This window comes from Stegostoma tigrinum, chromosome 5 (genome assembly GCF_030684315.1).
Source record: "Stegostoma tigrinum isolate sSteTig4 chromosome 5, sSteTig4.hap1, whole genome shotgun sequence".
NCBI classification, from domain to species: domain Eukaryota; kingdom Metazoa; phylum Chordata; class Chondrichthyes; order Orectolobiformes; family Stegostomatidae; genus Stegostoma; species Stegostoma tigrinum.
This window is the reverse complement of record NC_081358.1, coordinates 44219786-44235279: the sequence shown is the minus strand read 5'-3', so window position 1 is coordinate 44235279 and position 15494 is coordinate 44219786. Positions and strand designations below refer to the sequence as shown.

The following is a 15494-nucleotide window of genomic DNA, read 5'->3' as shown; positions in this document are numbered from 1 at the left end:
TAGGCCCGAAACGTCAGCTTTTGTGCTCCTGAGATGCTGCTTGGCCTGCTGTGTTCATCCAGCTCCACACTTTGTTATCTTGGATTTTCCAGCATCTGCAGTTCCCATGATCACTGATACAGTAACTCAAACTCTGCCTGTTTTTTAAAATCATTCGATAAATTGTTTCCTTGCAATGCCAACACTCTGCAATCATGAAGCCTATTGTAAAAATTCCCCTGCCCAAAATAATTAGATCAATAATAATAGCATTCCTGCAGTGAAAAGAAGCCATTCAGCTCATCAAGTTTGTACCAAACCTCTGAAGAACGTCCCACCCTCACCTATTCACTGTGACCCCAAGTGAGGTTTCTATCACCCACTTAACCCGCACAACCTTGGATGCTGTGGGGTAATTTAGCATGGTTAATTTTCCCGACCCAGCACATCTTTGGACTGTGGGATAGTACTGGAGCACCTCACAGAAATCCACGTTGACAAGGAGAATGTGCAAACTCAATACAGATGGTCACCCAAGGTTGGAATCAAACGTGGGGCCCTAATGTTGTGAGGTAACAGTGCTCGGCTGCTTCACATGCCCTATGCCCAGAGTTATTTAGTAACGCTGTGTCTTTTTATGAATGAAATATGGCTGATATGATACGAAAGATTGTGGAAGGCTTCAATAGGATTGAAGTAGAAAACATTCCTATTCAGAGTAGTAACAGGTCAAACTGAAGCACATGCTGATAAGTATTATCCAATAGGGAATCAGAGAAACCTATTAATCCTAAAATTTTGCTGTGGAAATTTTGCCACCCTCACCTTTTATTCTTTTGATAATGACTTTAAACTTGTCTCCTCTGGTTACTGGCTTTCAGTTACTGACTACGGTTTCTCCTTCCTTCCTACAAGGTTTCAAACTTCTTGACCAAATAGCCCATCAGCCTGCCTATGCCAAAACAAAATCTCAACTTCTTGAGTTTCTCCAACTAACTACCAGCCAACACCTAAGTTTGTTGAGATTCTTTCTATTAGCAAGGAAACATAATGCAGACCTGCTGAATGTCTTTGTAATTATAAAGATGTTTGCTAGTGCTGAGGTGTAAAAATAATTGGATGTTCACAAACTAAAATAATTTAAAGCTTTTTTCATACATTGTGATGAATGTAGGACTGGTTGAAGCAGACAGCATAATACTTAATTAAGAGCTAGACACTTGAATAATGCAATTAAAGGATTTGGGAAGATATAAAGTGGGCGAAGTATGAATGCTGGTATAGACCACTTGGTCCAAATGACTCCTTTTGTACCTAGTTTATGTATAATTCTGTATATTTCTGATTTTAGTTCTGAGTACTCAATCCTTTAAAGTTACAAGGCTTGTTTGTTTAAAGGAACTTGTGTAGCTTGAATTGTGAATATAATGTATTCTGTCTTTTTCTTAAGGTTTGGAAGGTACTTTGAACCACCCCTTTTATTACAAAGTATAATCATGATCATTACCATGTTGGTGATGTTGAAGTTATGTACTGCTGTTCGTGTAGCCAGTGAACTCTCAACACGACGCCGTGCCTTTACAGGTTAGTGACAATCAAATGTAGGCAATCTGAACACCGGCAGGTTTAAAATGTTTAATCAATACAAAATCTTTTGTGATAAGCAATCTGGTAAATGTTTTTTAATAAAATGCACAGGTGTAAAGAAACATTATTACTAGAAGGGTCTCATTTTAAAAATGATGTTATTTTAGATAATGTACGATTTTCCAATAATATCCTGAGCTGCCAGTTCTATGATTCAGTCACATGCTAATTTCATACTCAAAATTAATGTTGGGGTGCTGAGCATTACTCTCCAGATAGTCATTGGTGAAGGAAGAAATCAGAGTTAATTGTGAAGTGAAATTTAAAACCAGAAACTATTCAACCTGTTCCGACATATTATAAACACATTGCCAGGACATGAGGAACTTTAACCAAGTATCTTTCTAGGGGTGCTTGAAAACCACTCAATGCTCACCACCAATTTGCACTTAACCTCAATTGATACAATTTAAAATTTACTTTAGGGAGATGTGTCAGGAACAAAATACATTTGAAAGGCAGAGCCCATGTAAAAGGACAGCACCTACCTATCCTCATACAAAATACACTTCGAAATATTCATCATCATCGACAGTCCCTCACTGCTGAGTATGATTGATTGTCTACCTAGGAAACTCTGTGTCACTAGTCTTGAGTTCTGCGCTCTTGCATAGCTGATAAGCACGATCTTAGAGTCACATCTACTAAAATTGAACAAACTTACTGCAATCAAACTGGTTTTCAATGTAGCAAAATTATTTAATGAACTGTAAAGGCCAGAGCGTGAATGTAAGAGGCTTAGTTGCTCTACTTGTCTCACAGCATTCCGTGTTCTCATTCTCTCATCATGTCTTCCTCAATTCACCCTCCACCATTCCTTATTCCCCTTACTCTGCTATTCTTACGCTTGTGAAATTGAATTAGTTGATTGTATACAATTCATTCATGGGAGAAATTGTAGGAGGAAATTCAACCCTACCTTGGCACATGCCAAGTATCATTCTAACTTTTCAGCATTTCTAAAGCTAAATATTCTATTTTTATGTTGGTAGTCATGATGGGGAGAAGATAGCAGATGCTGACAATTTGTGCCAAACCAAAGATGCATTTGTGTATTGCTTTAAATGCTGCAAGTTTAATGTTATAAAACAGAGGTTGACCCCCCCCCCCCCCACCCCGCCCCGGTAACCAAAACTGAAACACTGAGGAGCACCTCACAGTATAATCTGTAAAAGGAGTATGAAAAGTAGTGTAACCTGCTTTTCAGCAACTTCTAGTGGTTAAATAAAATAAATCCCTAACGTACTCTTTACAGTCAACAAATAACAATTTATTTGTCTAACTCTAACAGTGAACAAATTAACTAAACTAAACTATTGATAAAATGAATAAATCCCTTTTAACTAATAACTATTCTTGAATAAAACAAGATTTTAATAGTATGCTGTTCCAATAAATATAAGTCTTAAATATTTTAAATAAAATAGAATTTAGTCTCTCAAAATGACAGCCAGGTTACGTGTTTCCAGAACGCTTGGTACCTTCACTATCAATTAATCTGTCGGGAAGGGTTTAATCCATCGATTCTTCTATCAGGAATACTCATTAGTTGTGCCATGGATACCTTTGTTCTTTAAATGGTGCTTTCACTAAGACATAGAGGAGCCTGAGAGTCAGCAATTCTCTCGTGAGGTAATTGCTCTTATCTCTGGCAAATGACAATAAGCACTCCCATCTTAGCCCAACTGCCTTTCTTTTATACCCTTGATGACATATTACTTTCTTACAATAGGATTGGTCCTATGTTGTCAAAACAATCAGGCTTAAATTTAGTTGGTTTTAGGTCTCTCAATGCCTTGTTCAAATTGATTGGCTAAATTCCAAACTTGTTATCTTGGTTAGAAACTGCTGCTTGGCCTGCTAACAGCATGGCATTTTGATGCAAATGTTTCAATTCGGGTGCTCTCTGGGTACTTGGTAACTTCTGAGCTGCTACACTCGGACATTTTTTTTAAATCTGTAAGCGTAGAAAAAGTGCATCATCTTTTAAAGGGACAATGCAATAATTTCCCCCTAGCATTGTACAAACACCAAATTCTAACTTTCTACCTCCCAAACCACAAGTACTCTGCTCAACTTTGCAACACCTCCCCCTTTAAGAATAAAAACATAATTATGAAAAGAGGGCTTAAATTTTTCTTTGAAACCCTTAACTACACTACACTACGTTACTAGATCTGTAGCTCATTAATGTAGAGTTACACATTTTATACTAATTCTATATATATAAATGTTTTTTATATACATACACATTAAGCATTCCTGTTTCTATCTAATAAACATTTTTCTTTTAAGCTCACGATAAAGCATCTGCAGTCGTAATTTCACAAGCCATGACATGTACCATCTGTAAATTAAATTTTGTTATGTGAAACTCCAATAAAATAACCTGATGTTCTTGTTCTTAAATCTTTCCAGAAATGTCAAAGGATTGTGATCAGTATACACAATTGTCTCTGCGTTGTTTGCAGTGTAAACATTAAAATGTTGTAAGGCTATTACCAAACTCAATAACAACTCTTTCAATGGCTGCGTTTCTTTTCTGGTGGATACTGAGTCTTTTTTTTTTGAAAAATAACTGGTTTTTCAATTCCACAATCATCCTCCTGTAACAATGCAGCTCCAAAACCTACATCACTTGCATCAATGGTGACTTTGCAGTGGTTAGCACTGCTTTTAACTTCTCAAATGCATCCTAGCATTCTGCCCACTGAAATTTCATGTTCTTTCTTTATCAAATCCGTCAATACTAAAGTTTGGTAGAATCCGCTCATTCTTATAGATCATAGCACTTCCTCCTTCGAGGATGGTCTTGGAAATTCCTTGATGGCCTTCATCCGTGTCCGATGTTGCACCCAAGAATGTCACTTCCACCTTTTGGAAATACTGTTTTTGCCAAGTTTACGACCACCTTTGCCTTCCCTAGTTTCTTAAAGAGCTCTACCAAATGCTGCGTGTGATCTTTTCACTAATAATGAAGATCACTAAGTTATCTATGGATCTGGCACAATTGGCCAGCCCTGTGACAACTCTGTTCGTCAGCCTTTGAAAAGTGGCTGGTGTGTTTTTCATTCCAAGGACATTAATTTAAATTGATATAACCCATTGGGGTTGCAAAAGCAGAAACTCCTTTCACTCTGTCTAACTAAGGTACTTGCTAGTAATTGCGAAGTAAGTCCAACTTTGTGATGTAAGTGGTTTGTCCTACTTTTTCCAATCAATCCTCCAGCCTTGGAATTCGGAATGAGTCAGATTTAGTCACAGCATTGACCTTTATGTCTGAATATCAATTCAAATAGAGTAAATTGAGTCGATTCATTTGGAGCATCTCTAATAGCAAATGATATAAATGGGATACCATTATCGCAGTCATTTGGGTAATCCTGGCAGTAAGCCCTCAACGTGTTCTTTAGGGTCTGATGCCACCTTTCCATTGATCCCTGGGATTCAGGATGGTATGCACTTTATTTAAAGTGTTTGTTGCCTAAGCTAGCCATGACCACCTTAAATAGTTTGGCAGTAAAATTGGACCCTTGGTCTGACTGATTCTCTCTGGGCGGTTCATAATAGATAAAGAAAGCAACCGAACTTTTCCACAACGTTTTTTGCCTTGATATTCCATAATGGAATTGCCGCCAGAAACCTGATGGACACAACCATTATGGTTAGCAAATACTGGTTCCCACTTTTGGATTTAGGGAGGTGACCTACACAGTCAATCATAACCCACATGAAAGGTTCTCCAAATGTGGGAATTAGCATCAAAGGCTCTAGTTTAATACTGCCTGTGGCTTTTCTGCCATCTGACACATACGACAGGTACAGCAACATTCAACCACCTCTTTATGTAACCTAGGCCAAGAGAAATGCTTCTGTTTCTTAGCCTGAGTCGTCATCACTTCTAGATGACCTTCTACAGGAAATTTGTATGCTAACTGCGTTATTTCCTGTCTAAATTCTATTGGCAACATAATGTCTTTGAACATCCGTCCACCTCGTACTTGCACTAACCTGCTAAGATCTCTGTTTCTGCCTTAAGATTTTATCTTAAGATAATAGCATTCTGGAATACATTCCAATTCCTTTTCAGTGTAGGCTTTATGATGTAAATCTTTTATCGTCTCATCGTTTTGTTGGTAACTCCATTAATCTTTCAGAACTAAACACCTCTACCTGATCGTCAGCGTGCTTAGGTTTTTCCTTGACCATCTCAGCTAACTATACCTCAGAGCCTTCATCGTTGTCTCTTGTCTTCTCTTGTTATGGCTGTGGGATTTTGTCACTCCACTGTTCAGGAAAAATTCCAGGGTAGTTTTCTTCTAATTCCTCAGTTCCCTGGTTTTCTTTTGGCATCTCCACTAAAATGGGCCTTACTCCCGCCTGTCTTCCAGCTATATCTTTTCCAAGATCAAACTGTACTTCTGGAATAACCAATTTTTTACATCACTCCCACTTTCCCCCAGTCTTGGTTGGACTTTCTAGCCTTATTTTACACAAAGAAACACTGATTCTTTTTCCATTAATTGCACAGATTGTCACTCTTTAGGGCACTATTTCAGAAGGAATCCAAATATTTTCATCTCTTGCACTTAGATACTGACCAGCTCCCTTATTTCTCATTATTTTGACTTCTTTATCTACTCCTCCCCCCCCCCCCCCCCACCCAATTCTACCTGAGTAAACCATTCAAGTCTTTGAAAGTTTGAGTGCTGTCTTACCATCCAGCCCCGGATGAGGCTGTGCACTGTCTTACAGCTCCTCAACTTCTTTTGGGATTTCCTTCACTAACTCCGATAATCCCACTGGTTTAGCTTCTTTTTCCACATCCTCTTTCCCAGTGCCAATCTTAAACCACCAGTACTGTGACTGTGTGGTGAAAATGCCTGAGGTCTTTCACCTCTTTTCTACCCACTTGGGTTTCTTTTTTCGCTTGTGGTAAACTGTTCCCAGTTTGATCCGCTTTTTGTTTCCTCATGGAATGAAATTGTCAGAAGCTAGATTTTTGATTTGTGCACAAATGCGTATTTATCTGCTATCTCTGCAGTTCTTCTTGCTGTTTTAACTTCCTGTTCCTCAACGTGGGTTCTTATTGCTTCTGGAAGTGAGTTTTTGTAAAAATTCCTCCAGAATAACATCTCTAACATCCTTTTCTATCTTCACTGCTCTCATCCATCTATCGAAGTTGCTCTGTTTAGCTCTTTCAAACTCGATAAAAGTCTGACGCAATTCCTTTCTTACACTTCTGAACTGTTGCCTGTATTATTCTGGTACCAATTCATAGGCACACCGAATAGCCTGTTTTATTTCTTATTCCCCTGACATCACCTCTGCTGCTGCAAGCACCTCACTAGCCTTGCCTCTCAACTTAGTCTGAATTAATATTACCCACATAGTCTCTGGCCAGTTCAGTCCTTTTAGGGCCAATTTCTCAGAGGCAATGCAAAAGGCTTCTACATCTTTTTCATCAAATTTTGATAATGTTTTGACATATTTGTATATATCCCTGCCAGGCCTTTGGCTATGATGGGTTTGCTCATCATCACTGTCTTCCTCACCAAGCCTATCTTATCTTTATCTATCTCTATTCTGTATCTGTATCTTTATCTCCATCCTTTTAAATTGACTTTCCTGCCTAATTTCCTATTTCCAAAGTTCAAGCTGCTTCATCTTTTCCAACTCGAACATTCTTTCCCTTCCTTTCTCTTCTGCCATGGCTATCCTTTCTTTTTCTCTTTTGCTTTTTTCTTCTACCTTTTAACCATAATTAAAACTGTCTTAGTTCTTTCTTACTCTAACTCCAGCCTTATAAGTTCACTCTCTAACTCCAATCTTCTCATTTGCAGTTTATTTTTTTTCTAATTCCACTGCACTTGACTGTTTCTCTTTTACACCTAAATGCTTGACTAACACTGTTACAATTTCAGCTTTCTTTTTATCTTTAGTTAAACCTGTCTGCTAATTCTAAAAGTCTTTCTAAACTTTCTTGGCAAATTTAGAAGCATTTTCAACCCCAAACCCTCTTTCGTAATGTTAAGAGCCATTTCTCCACTTTTCATTTAACCAACAGCAAGCAGCTGAAATTAAACAGATTTTCCACTTCTCTCTTAAACTTTATTTAAAGATTTAGGACACTAGTCTCTGAGTCTGTTTTAAGTCTATTGGATCTTTTGTATCCTAAATCCATTCAGACTCATTTAAATTCCATTTAAATCTTGTTCAAATCATGGTCACAAGCTGTTATAAAGCAGAGCTTGACTGCCTGCTGTGAACTAAAACTGAAACACCCTAAGAGGAGCACCTCACCCTACAATCTGTAAAAGGAGTGTGAGAGGTAGTATAACCTGCCTTTCAGCAACTTCTAGTATTTAAACAAAATAAATTCCTGGCACTCACTCCTTCAAGCAACAAGTAACAATTTATCTAACTCTCTAACAGTGAACAAAATAACCAAACTATTAACAAACTGAATAAATCCCTTCTAGCTACTAGCTATTCTTGAATAAAACAAGATTCTGACAAACAAGATTCTTTTCTGAAGAACGGCCCAGATCCGAAATGTCTGCTTTCCTGCTCCTCTGCTACCCAGTCTGCTGTGTTTATCCTTGTTATCTCAGATTCCAGCATCGGCATTCCCTATTATCTCTAAGATTCTAATAGCATGTTGTTCCAATAAATACAAGTGCCACTTATATTTTTTAAAAAAATGGAATCTAGTTTCTCAATGACAACCAGGTTATGTAGCTTCCCGAATGCTTGGTGCCTTCTCTGCCAATTATTTTGTCAGGAAAGGTTTCTTCTTCAACTGTTCTGTCTGGAATGTTCACTAGTTGTGCCATGGGTACCTTTTGTTCTTTAGATAGTGCTTTCCCCAAAACATAGAGGAGTCTGAGAGTCAGCAATTCTGTCTTGAAAGCTGATGGCTGTTGACTCTGGCAGATGACAGTTAGCTCTCGTCAATGCCCAACTGCCACTCCTTTTATACCCTTGAAGACAATTTCTTACAATAGAATTGGCCCTATGTTGTCAAAATCATCAGATTTAAATTTAATTGGTTTTTGGTCTCTAAGTGCCCATTCAAATTGATTGGCTAAATTCCAAACTTTTTGTCTTGGTAAAAACTGCTGCTTGGCCTGCTAACTGTATGGCCTTTTGATACAGATTTTAATTTGGGTGCTCTGTGTGCTTTCAAGCTGCTACTCGCATAGAAAAAGTGCATCATCTTTTAAAAGGAAGGATCACACAATGCTTTCCCTGTAGCATTTTACAAACACAAAATTCTAACTTTCTGCTTCCCAATCCACAAGTAGTCTCACCAATATCTCAATGTCGGGCAATTAACTTCTGTAAAGCTTTAAATTAATATCAAAACATACGGTTTTAGCCACTAAATTAACTCTACAGAATAGTGTTCATAGAGAATTGTACAAAATTGCATCCTGTAATATCAAAAAAATTGTATCCCATATTAATGTAAATCATCATGAGCTTTTGGTGTGTCCCCTGCGACCTCGTCCTTTCCTGTTTGAAGAGGCAACATTAAATATTTGGAATCAGTCAAATTTGACTTGTAACAGTGATTCTGGGTTAAAGTCATGCTGCCCTTTAAGTCAATATTCATTGCATAGTGTCTAACTGAATAATATTTCCAGAGCATGCTTTGATCCAAGACCCTAGTACATTTTTGTTCAGAATGTTAAGGACTGTAAATGTAAGGTTCAGCAGAATCTACTTAAAGAAGGCAGAAAATAAAGAAACATTGGAAGGGAGGAGCTGGATGTTGAACAGTTTAGTTGTTTGCTTCACTGTCAGTTCAGAGAAAATAGCCAAATGAACATGCCTTATGAATTAGCCTTGCGTTAAGTTAGATTAGACTTGTATTAGATGATCTTTGCTTTTGAATATAGCATGTTTGTTAATGAGATTTATCTCCACACAGTGTCAGCAATGAAAGAAAAAGGTGCAAATCAAATACATAAGGATGAAGAAACCTAAATTTGAAAATGGCACTTTACCTCTTTATAATAGTTCATTGATTTAGTACATCTACAGTATGCTTCCTTGAATAATAAACGTCCTTTGTATTTCACATTTGGGAGTATCTCATTCGTGCTTAGATAATGAACTTATTTACGCTTTCTTACCTTTTGGGGATATAACTTTCAAGCAAGGTCTTTCTTTTACTGGATGCAAGTATGTGCACTTCCAAGTCAGGATGGCTTTTGACCCTGATTACTGACTATTGCTTTTTCCAGCTGCCCAGCTCCATGGTACTAATTCTGTTTGCAACTTCTTGGAGCCCTGCTGCCTGAAATCAGTTAGCTCAATGTAGGTTGGACTTGTCTGGATGACTAAGTGTCACATTATGGTCAGGAAAGCCTGGAGGCCAGGCAGAGATTGAGTAGTTTTGTCTCAGAATATGTTCCACTGTAACTAGCAACTAAAAATTGGAAGTCACACACCTGTTGAAATTGGAAAATGATATTGCCTGAAAGATGAGAAAATGTGGTAGATGTAAAACACACCTGAACTTGGTTGACTTAGCAAGTCTGAATTCAGGCTGCTGCTGTTACAAAGCTACATTTTGAGTTTAGTGTTGCTGGTCCAGTGCTGGTTCATGCTGTTACTAAAGAATTTTAAGATAAAAGAAATTGTCATGTAATTTTTCCAACAAAATGTTCATTTTTTCAAATACTACAAGCCTGTTGTGTCTTATTTTAAGTTGTTGTATTACCTTATTATCTGAAAATTGATGACAATTTAGGACCATATTATGAAGTGTCATACACTAAAAACTATTTTATTCAAAAATAAAGAGGGAGAAATGTGTAATTCTAATCTTGGACATATATGCTTTACTAACATCTCTGCTGTCCCAACGAAAGTATCAGTGTACAGTGATTCCTTAAAAATACTGGGCTGAATCGAAATCAACTTTGCCTCTTGTCTTTTCTTCTTTCTGGCTTTTGGTCTATGTTAACAGACAATAAAGATGAAGAAGTCAAAACTCCTAGGAAGTTCTTTCTGGGTATGTATACACCCATGTAGCATGTACACACCCCAAGATTTATCCCATTTGAGTCTGCATTTTTTTCCAATTTTCTTTGCTGTTGAATGCATGGATGTTTTTTGTAGTAAAGACTTGGTGCGCGCAGCCTCTTTGCATTAGATGGGAGTATCTGTACAAATTGAAGTAATATGGGGGCAGTTAGGTCTTTATGAACATTCAAGGCTTGCTGATAATGAAATACTGAATTTATATACATAATTTGGTTCTTTCTTCCTCTGTTCGATGTGATGGGTTTGCGCATTCCAAAGTCTTAATTCATAGAGATCATTTTTTTTTTAAAAATACCTATTTTTATATACCTATGCAAACTCAGCCAAAACTGATAGGTGTTGAAGATACTACTAAATTTAGTATTATAATCACATTTAATGTTAGTGTCAGTTTAGAATGTTTTTTAGGCCAAGGTTACATGATAGTGTAGCATATGCAGACCTAATTGTGGCAGTTGTGGTTATTTATTTTGAGGGATTTTGCTTACATTTCCAGCTCTGGATGCAAAGAATGACAATTTACAATGTTGTTCACAAATCTATGTATTATAAACAAGTGAGAGTTTTCAATTTAAGTAGGATTTGAAAAACTTTGTTTCTTCCTGTGTGGGTATCAAATGGCCTTTGTGCCGACCCACGATAACACAGCTTAGTACGTGATTTCAAGAAGTGATTGCAAATTACACTTCATTCTATAAGATGACTTCTCTGTTAACTCCGCAGATTGATAGAGAATAACTTTTAAAATAACTTGCATTTATGTGCTATCTTTAAAAGTTTGAAGAGGATGCAATTATCTTGTTTTTATGAAGTTGTTAACTGGTTTGGAACAAGTAGAATGAGCCAGCAAAGTAATTAAATTATGTATGTTAAATGTTGATAACACCGCATTATTTGTACTCTTGTACATAATTCACAATTTTATGTATGTATATGTCCAATGCCTTACAAGTGATAGACTACAGAAACATAAGAGTTAACAAAATCCAACTGAGATACAAAATTGTGTCTACTTTATTTCAGGTTTCTTGGATTGTTCTAGAAAGGACAATATTTGAATATGATAGTTTAAAAAGACATAATGACATTTATTTGTCTTGGCTGATATTGTTATTGTTCAACAATTTAGTGTCATTAATACGATAATTGGTGCTTTTTGTGTTGCATCTTGGGACATTTTAAGTATGTACTTCATCTAAAATTCATGTCCTCACTTGTCACCTACAGGAGCACATTTGTTACTGAGAATGTGACAAATTGGCAACAAGTCAGTAGCACGACTTAAGTTGTGACAGCTCCTGTATTAACCTTCCAAGCGCTTTGACCAAGTAGGTTTGCAGTGAGTAACAGAATTTGTTGACCCTGTTGAATTGGTGGCACTACAATACTGAGTCAGTTTTTTTTATTTTCCTTGTTTGTTTGCCTTAATGTTGCAGAGGGAAAACCTAATCGTTCTAGAAATCTTGTTTTAATGAAGTGAATTTTTGCAAAATTTATATTGACTTATTGAAGTTATTGAAACATTCCTAAGGTTCTGAGGAAGGGTCCCCAGCCCCGAAACGTTAACTCTGTTTTTCCTTCACAGATGCTGCCAGACCTGCTGAGTCTTTCCAGCAACTTTATGTTCCCGATTTACAGCATCTGCAGCTCTTCCGGCTTTTAATCAGGAAAGCAAAGAGGGGATATAAGATAGCATTGACAGATAGGGTTAAGAATAATCCAGAGATTCTACAAATACATTGAGTAAGAGGGTAAATAGGTAGCAGGTATGGCCGCTTAAAGATTAGAGGCCATCTTTGTGTTAAACCCCAGGAGATGGTTGAGATATTTAAATTAATATTTTGCATCAGTTTTTACCGTGGAGAAAGAAATGGAGGCTAGAGATCTCAACAAAATAAGTAATGATGTGTTAAAAACAGTTCACATTACATAAGAGGAACTTCTGGAGGTCTTGAAAATATTTAGGTGGATACATCTCTGCTAGCCTAATCTAATATATATCAGAATGCTGTGGGAAGTAAGGGAGGAAGTTGCGGGGCTGCTTGCAGAAAACAATTGTCCTATCAATAACAATGAGTGAGGTGCTGGATGACTGGAGGATGGCTGATGTTGTGCCTTTGTTGAAGAAGAGTTGCAAGGAGAAACCAGAAAACTATAGACTCGTCAGTCTGACTTTGGTTGTGGGTAAGTTGTTGGAGGTGATTCTAAAACATAGGATTTATGAACATTGAGAGGCAAAAGTTGATTAGGCACAGTCAATATGGTTTCGTGCAAGGAAAACCATATCTTACAAACTTTTGAGTTTTTTGAGCAAGTTACCAAAAAACCTGATGACGGCTGAGCAGTTGACATTGTTTACTTGGATTTTAGCAAAGCTTTTGACAAGGGTCTTCATGGTAGACTAATTAATAAAGTTAGGTTGCATGAGATTCAGGGTAGCTTGCCAATTGGATATATAATTGGCTTAATGGCAGGAGACCAAGTGGTGGTGGAAGGTTGCTTTTTGGACTGGAGGCCTGTCGTCAGTAGTGTTCCACAGGAAGCTGTCCTGAGTCTTCATTTGTTTGTCATTTATATTAAGATTTGGATGAGAATATAAAGGGCATGAGTCAATAGGCTGAAAAAAATGGCAGATGGAGTTCAATATGGATAAATGTCAGATATTGCATTTTGTTATAACAAACGGGCAGAATTTGTATGCTTGTGTAAAAGTCAAATTTTTTAGACTTTTTTTGGAGATTAAATTTATGAATTCAACAATTACATGAATACTACTCTTGAAGGGCTGAAATTCATGCTATAGTCCAAAATCCTGTATCATTAGCAGAAGCCCAATTGATCTCTCAAATGAATAAAGAAAAAAATACAAAAATTACAGTAATTACTGGATAAAAACAACAGAAACAAAAATGAATTAGTAACCTTTTATTTATACTTACCAGAAGTGAAGTAGAAATATAATACGTCTTTAACTTACAATTGCATGATGCAACTTAAACATGTCAAATACAAAAGTTCATTAAAGTTCTGCAAAATCACATCTTCACTGAATAAAGCTTCATAATCAACAGTATGAATGAGATCATCATATTGAACCTCTTCACCTTCACCTTCACTGTCCATTGTTAGAGCTAGCACATCATCACTGCTTCTTCATCCATATCATCCCATGGATAATTGTCTCCTGTACCATCCAGTGCATTTGAAATTCCAAATTTCTTGTAAAATTTGAAAAAAAAAGTGTCAGCTTTTATTTCCTTCCATGAATCAGGGATCCATTCATCTTTCTTTGATTTGTTTTGTGGATGAATTCAGATGGCTTCACGACGAACACATTTTTTTTTATTTTGACGATTGTCAAGTACCCACTGAGTAACTTTTTTCTCCCATTGTGGCCACTTGCTAGGATCACTGCTGGCACACTTTTTTTTGTTTTGACATTGCCTGAAGTTGGTTTGATACCTTTCTCCAGTCTCTATCAAGTTTCTCTGAAACCCAAAATTCTCTTGCTGCTACAATTTATTTGTTGTCTTTGCAGCATCAATAATTTTCAGTTTAAACGCTGCTGTTTGTTTTTTAAATTTTTCTGGAGGGCATTTTTACACAAAATGAAGAAGGAATTTCAAAACCTCAAATAGGTATATGACCATATTCCACAAGTGCGTGAGTCTGACCTGATGCATCTTAAACTTTTGCCCCAAATTCTTCCATTTCCCTCAATTACCTCTTGTCTACAGTTGTTTTAGTTTTTCAAGCTAACATTTTAAACTTTTTGCTTTAAAATCAGAAATAAAGACTAACAGACGTTTGACTCTCATAGTCTCACTGATCATTTCCTCATCATTTATGTATAGGATAATACCTTGTCTCTCACGTGTTGATTTCTTATCTGAAGAACTAGGGTCAACTTTTACATGAGATGTACGGAAAATTCCAGATTTTTTTGGCTGAAAATAGAGGGTTGACTTTTACATGCGGTTGACTTTTTTTTAAACTCTAGTATATACAGTAATTAATGGTAGGGCCTTGGATAGTGTTGTAGAGTGGAGGGCCTAGAGGTTCAGGTACATTAGTATGTGATGCAAACTTCAAATAATAGATAGGGTGGTTAAAAAGGTGTTCAGCACGCTTGCCTTCATTGCTGAGTCCTTTTGAGCATAGGATCTGGGAAGACATATTAAGGTTGTTCAGGACATTGGCGAAGCGTCTTCTGGAGTACTATGTCCAGTTCTTGTCACTTTATTGTAGGAAGAATACTATAAAGCTAGAAAGGGTTCAGAAGAGATCTACCTGGATGTTGCTGAGTGTGAAATGTTTGGCTTGTAAAGAAAAGCTAGATAGAGTGGCACCTTTTTCCACTGGAACCATAAGATGTTGAGGAGTGACCTCATAGAAGTTTATAAGATCATGAGGGGTAGAGATAAGATGAATGGCCGATGTCTTTTCCCTAGGACGGGGGATTTCAAAACTATGGGGCATATTTTTAAGGTGAGAGGAGAGAGATTAAAGAAGATACAAGGGGCGAATTTGATTTGCATCTGGAATGAAATTTGTAACTGTACATGCATCCATTATTACCACAGTGTTTAAAAGGCATTTGAACATGTATATGAACAAGTAATGTTTGGAGGGATATGGACCAGGAGCAAGCAGGTGGGACTAGTTTAGTTTGGGATTGTGTTTGGCTGGAGCACAGGGTCTGTTTCCATGCTGTATGACTCTACGCCTGCATGGTCTAATAGCAAACATTAGGTTCCTCATAAACACTTGTTCGTTTTGAGTTGCACAGAATGGACCAAATATGCTGTAAA

General features: G+C 37.0%; 1 protein-coding gene across 4 annotated transcripts in view; it reads left to right on the top strand.

The window, feature by feature from the left end:
* The window catches only part of LOC125452070 (solute carrier family 66 member 2), a 47500-nt gene that overhangs the window by 11844 nt on the left and 20162 nt on the right, over positions 1-15494 (top strand). For 3 of the 4 annotated variants that reach the window (XM_059645961.1, XM_059645962.1, XM_059645964.1), the window contains 2 exons: positions 1430-1563; positions 10607-10651. In XM_059645961.1, coding sequence (XP_059501944.1) covers positions 1430-1563; positions 10607-10651 — 179 coding nt within the window. The remainder of the gene's footprint in view (positions 1-1429; positions 1564-10606; positions 10652-15494) is intronic. The other variant, XM_059645963.1, reaches the window with a different exon arrangement.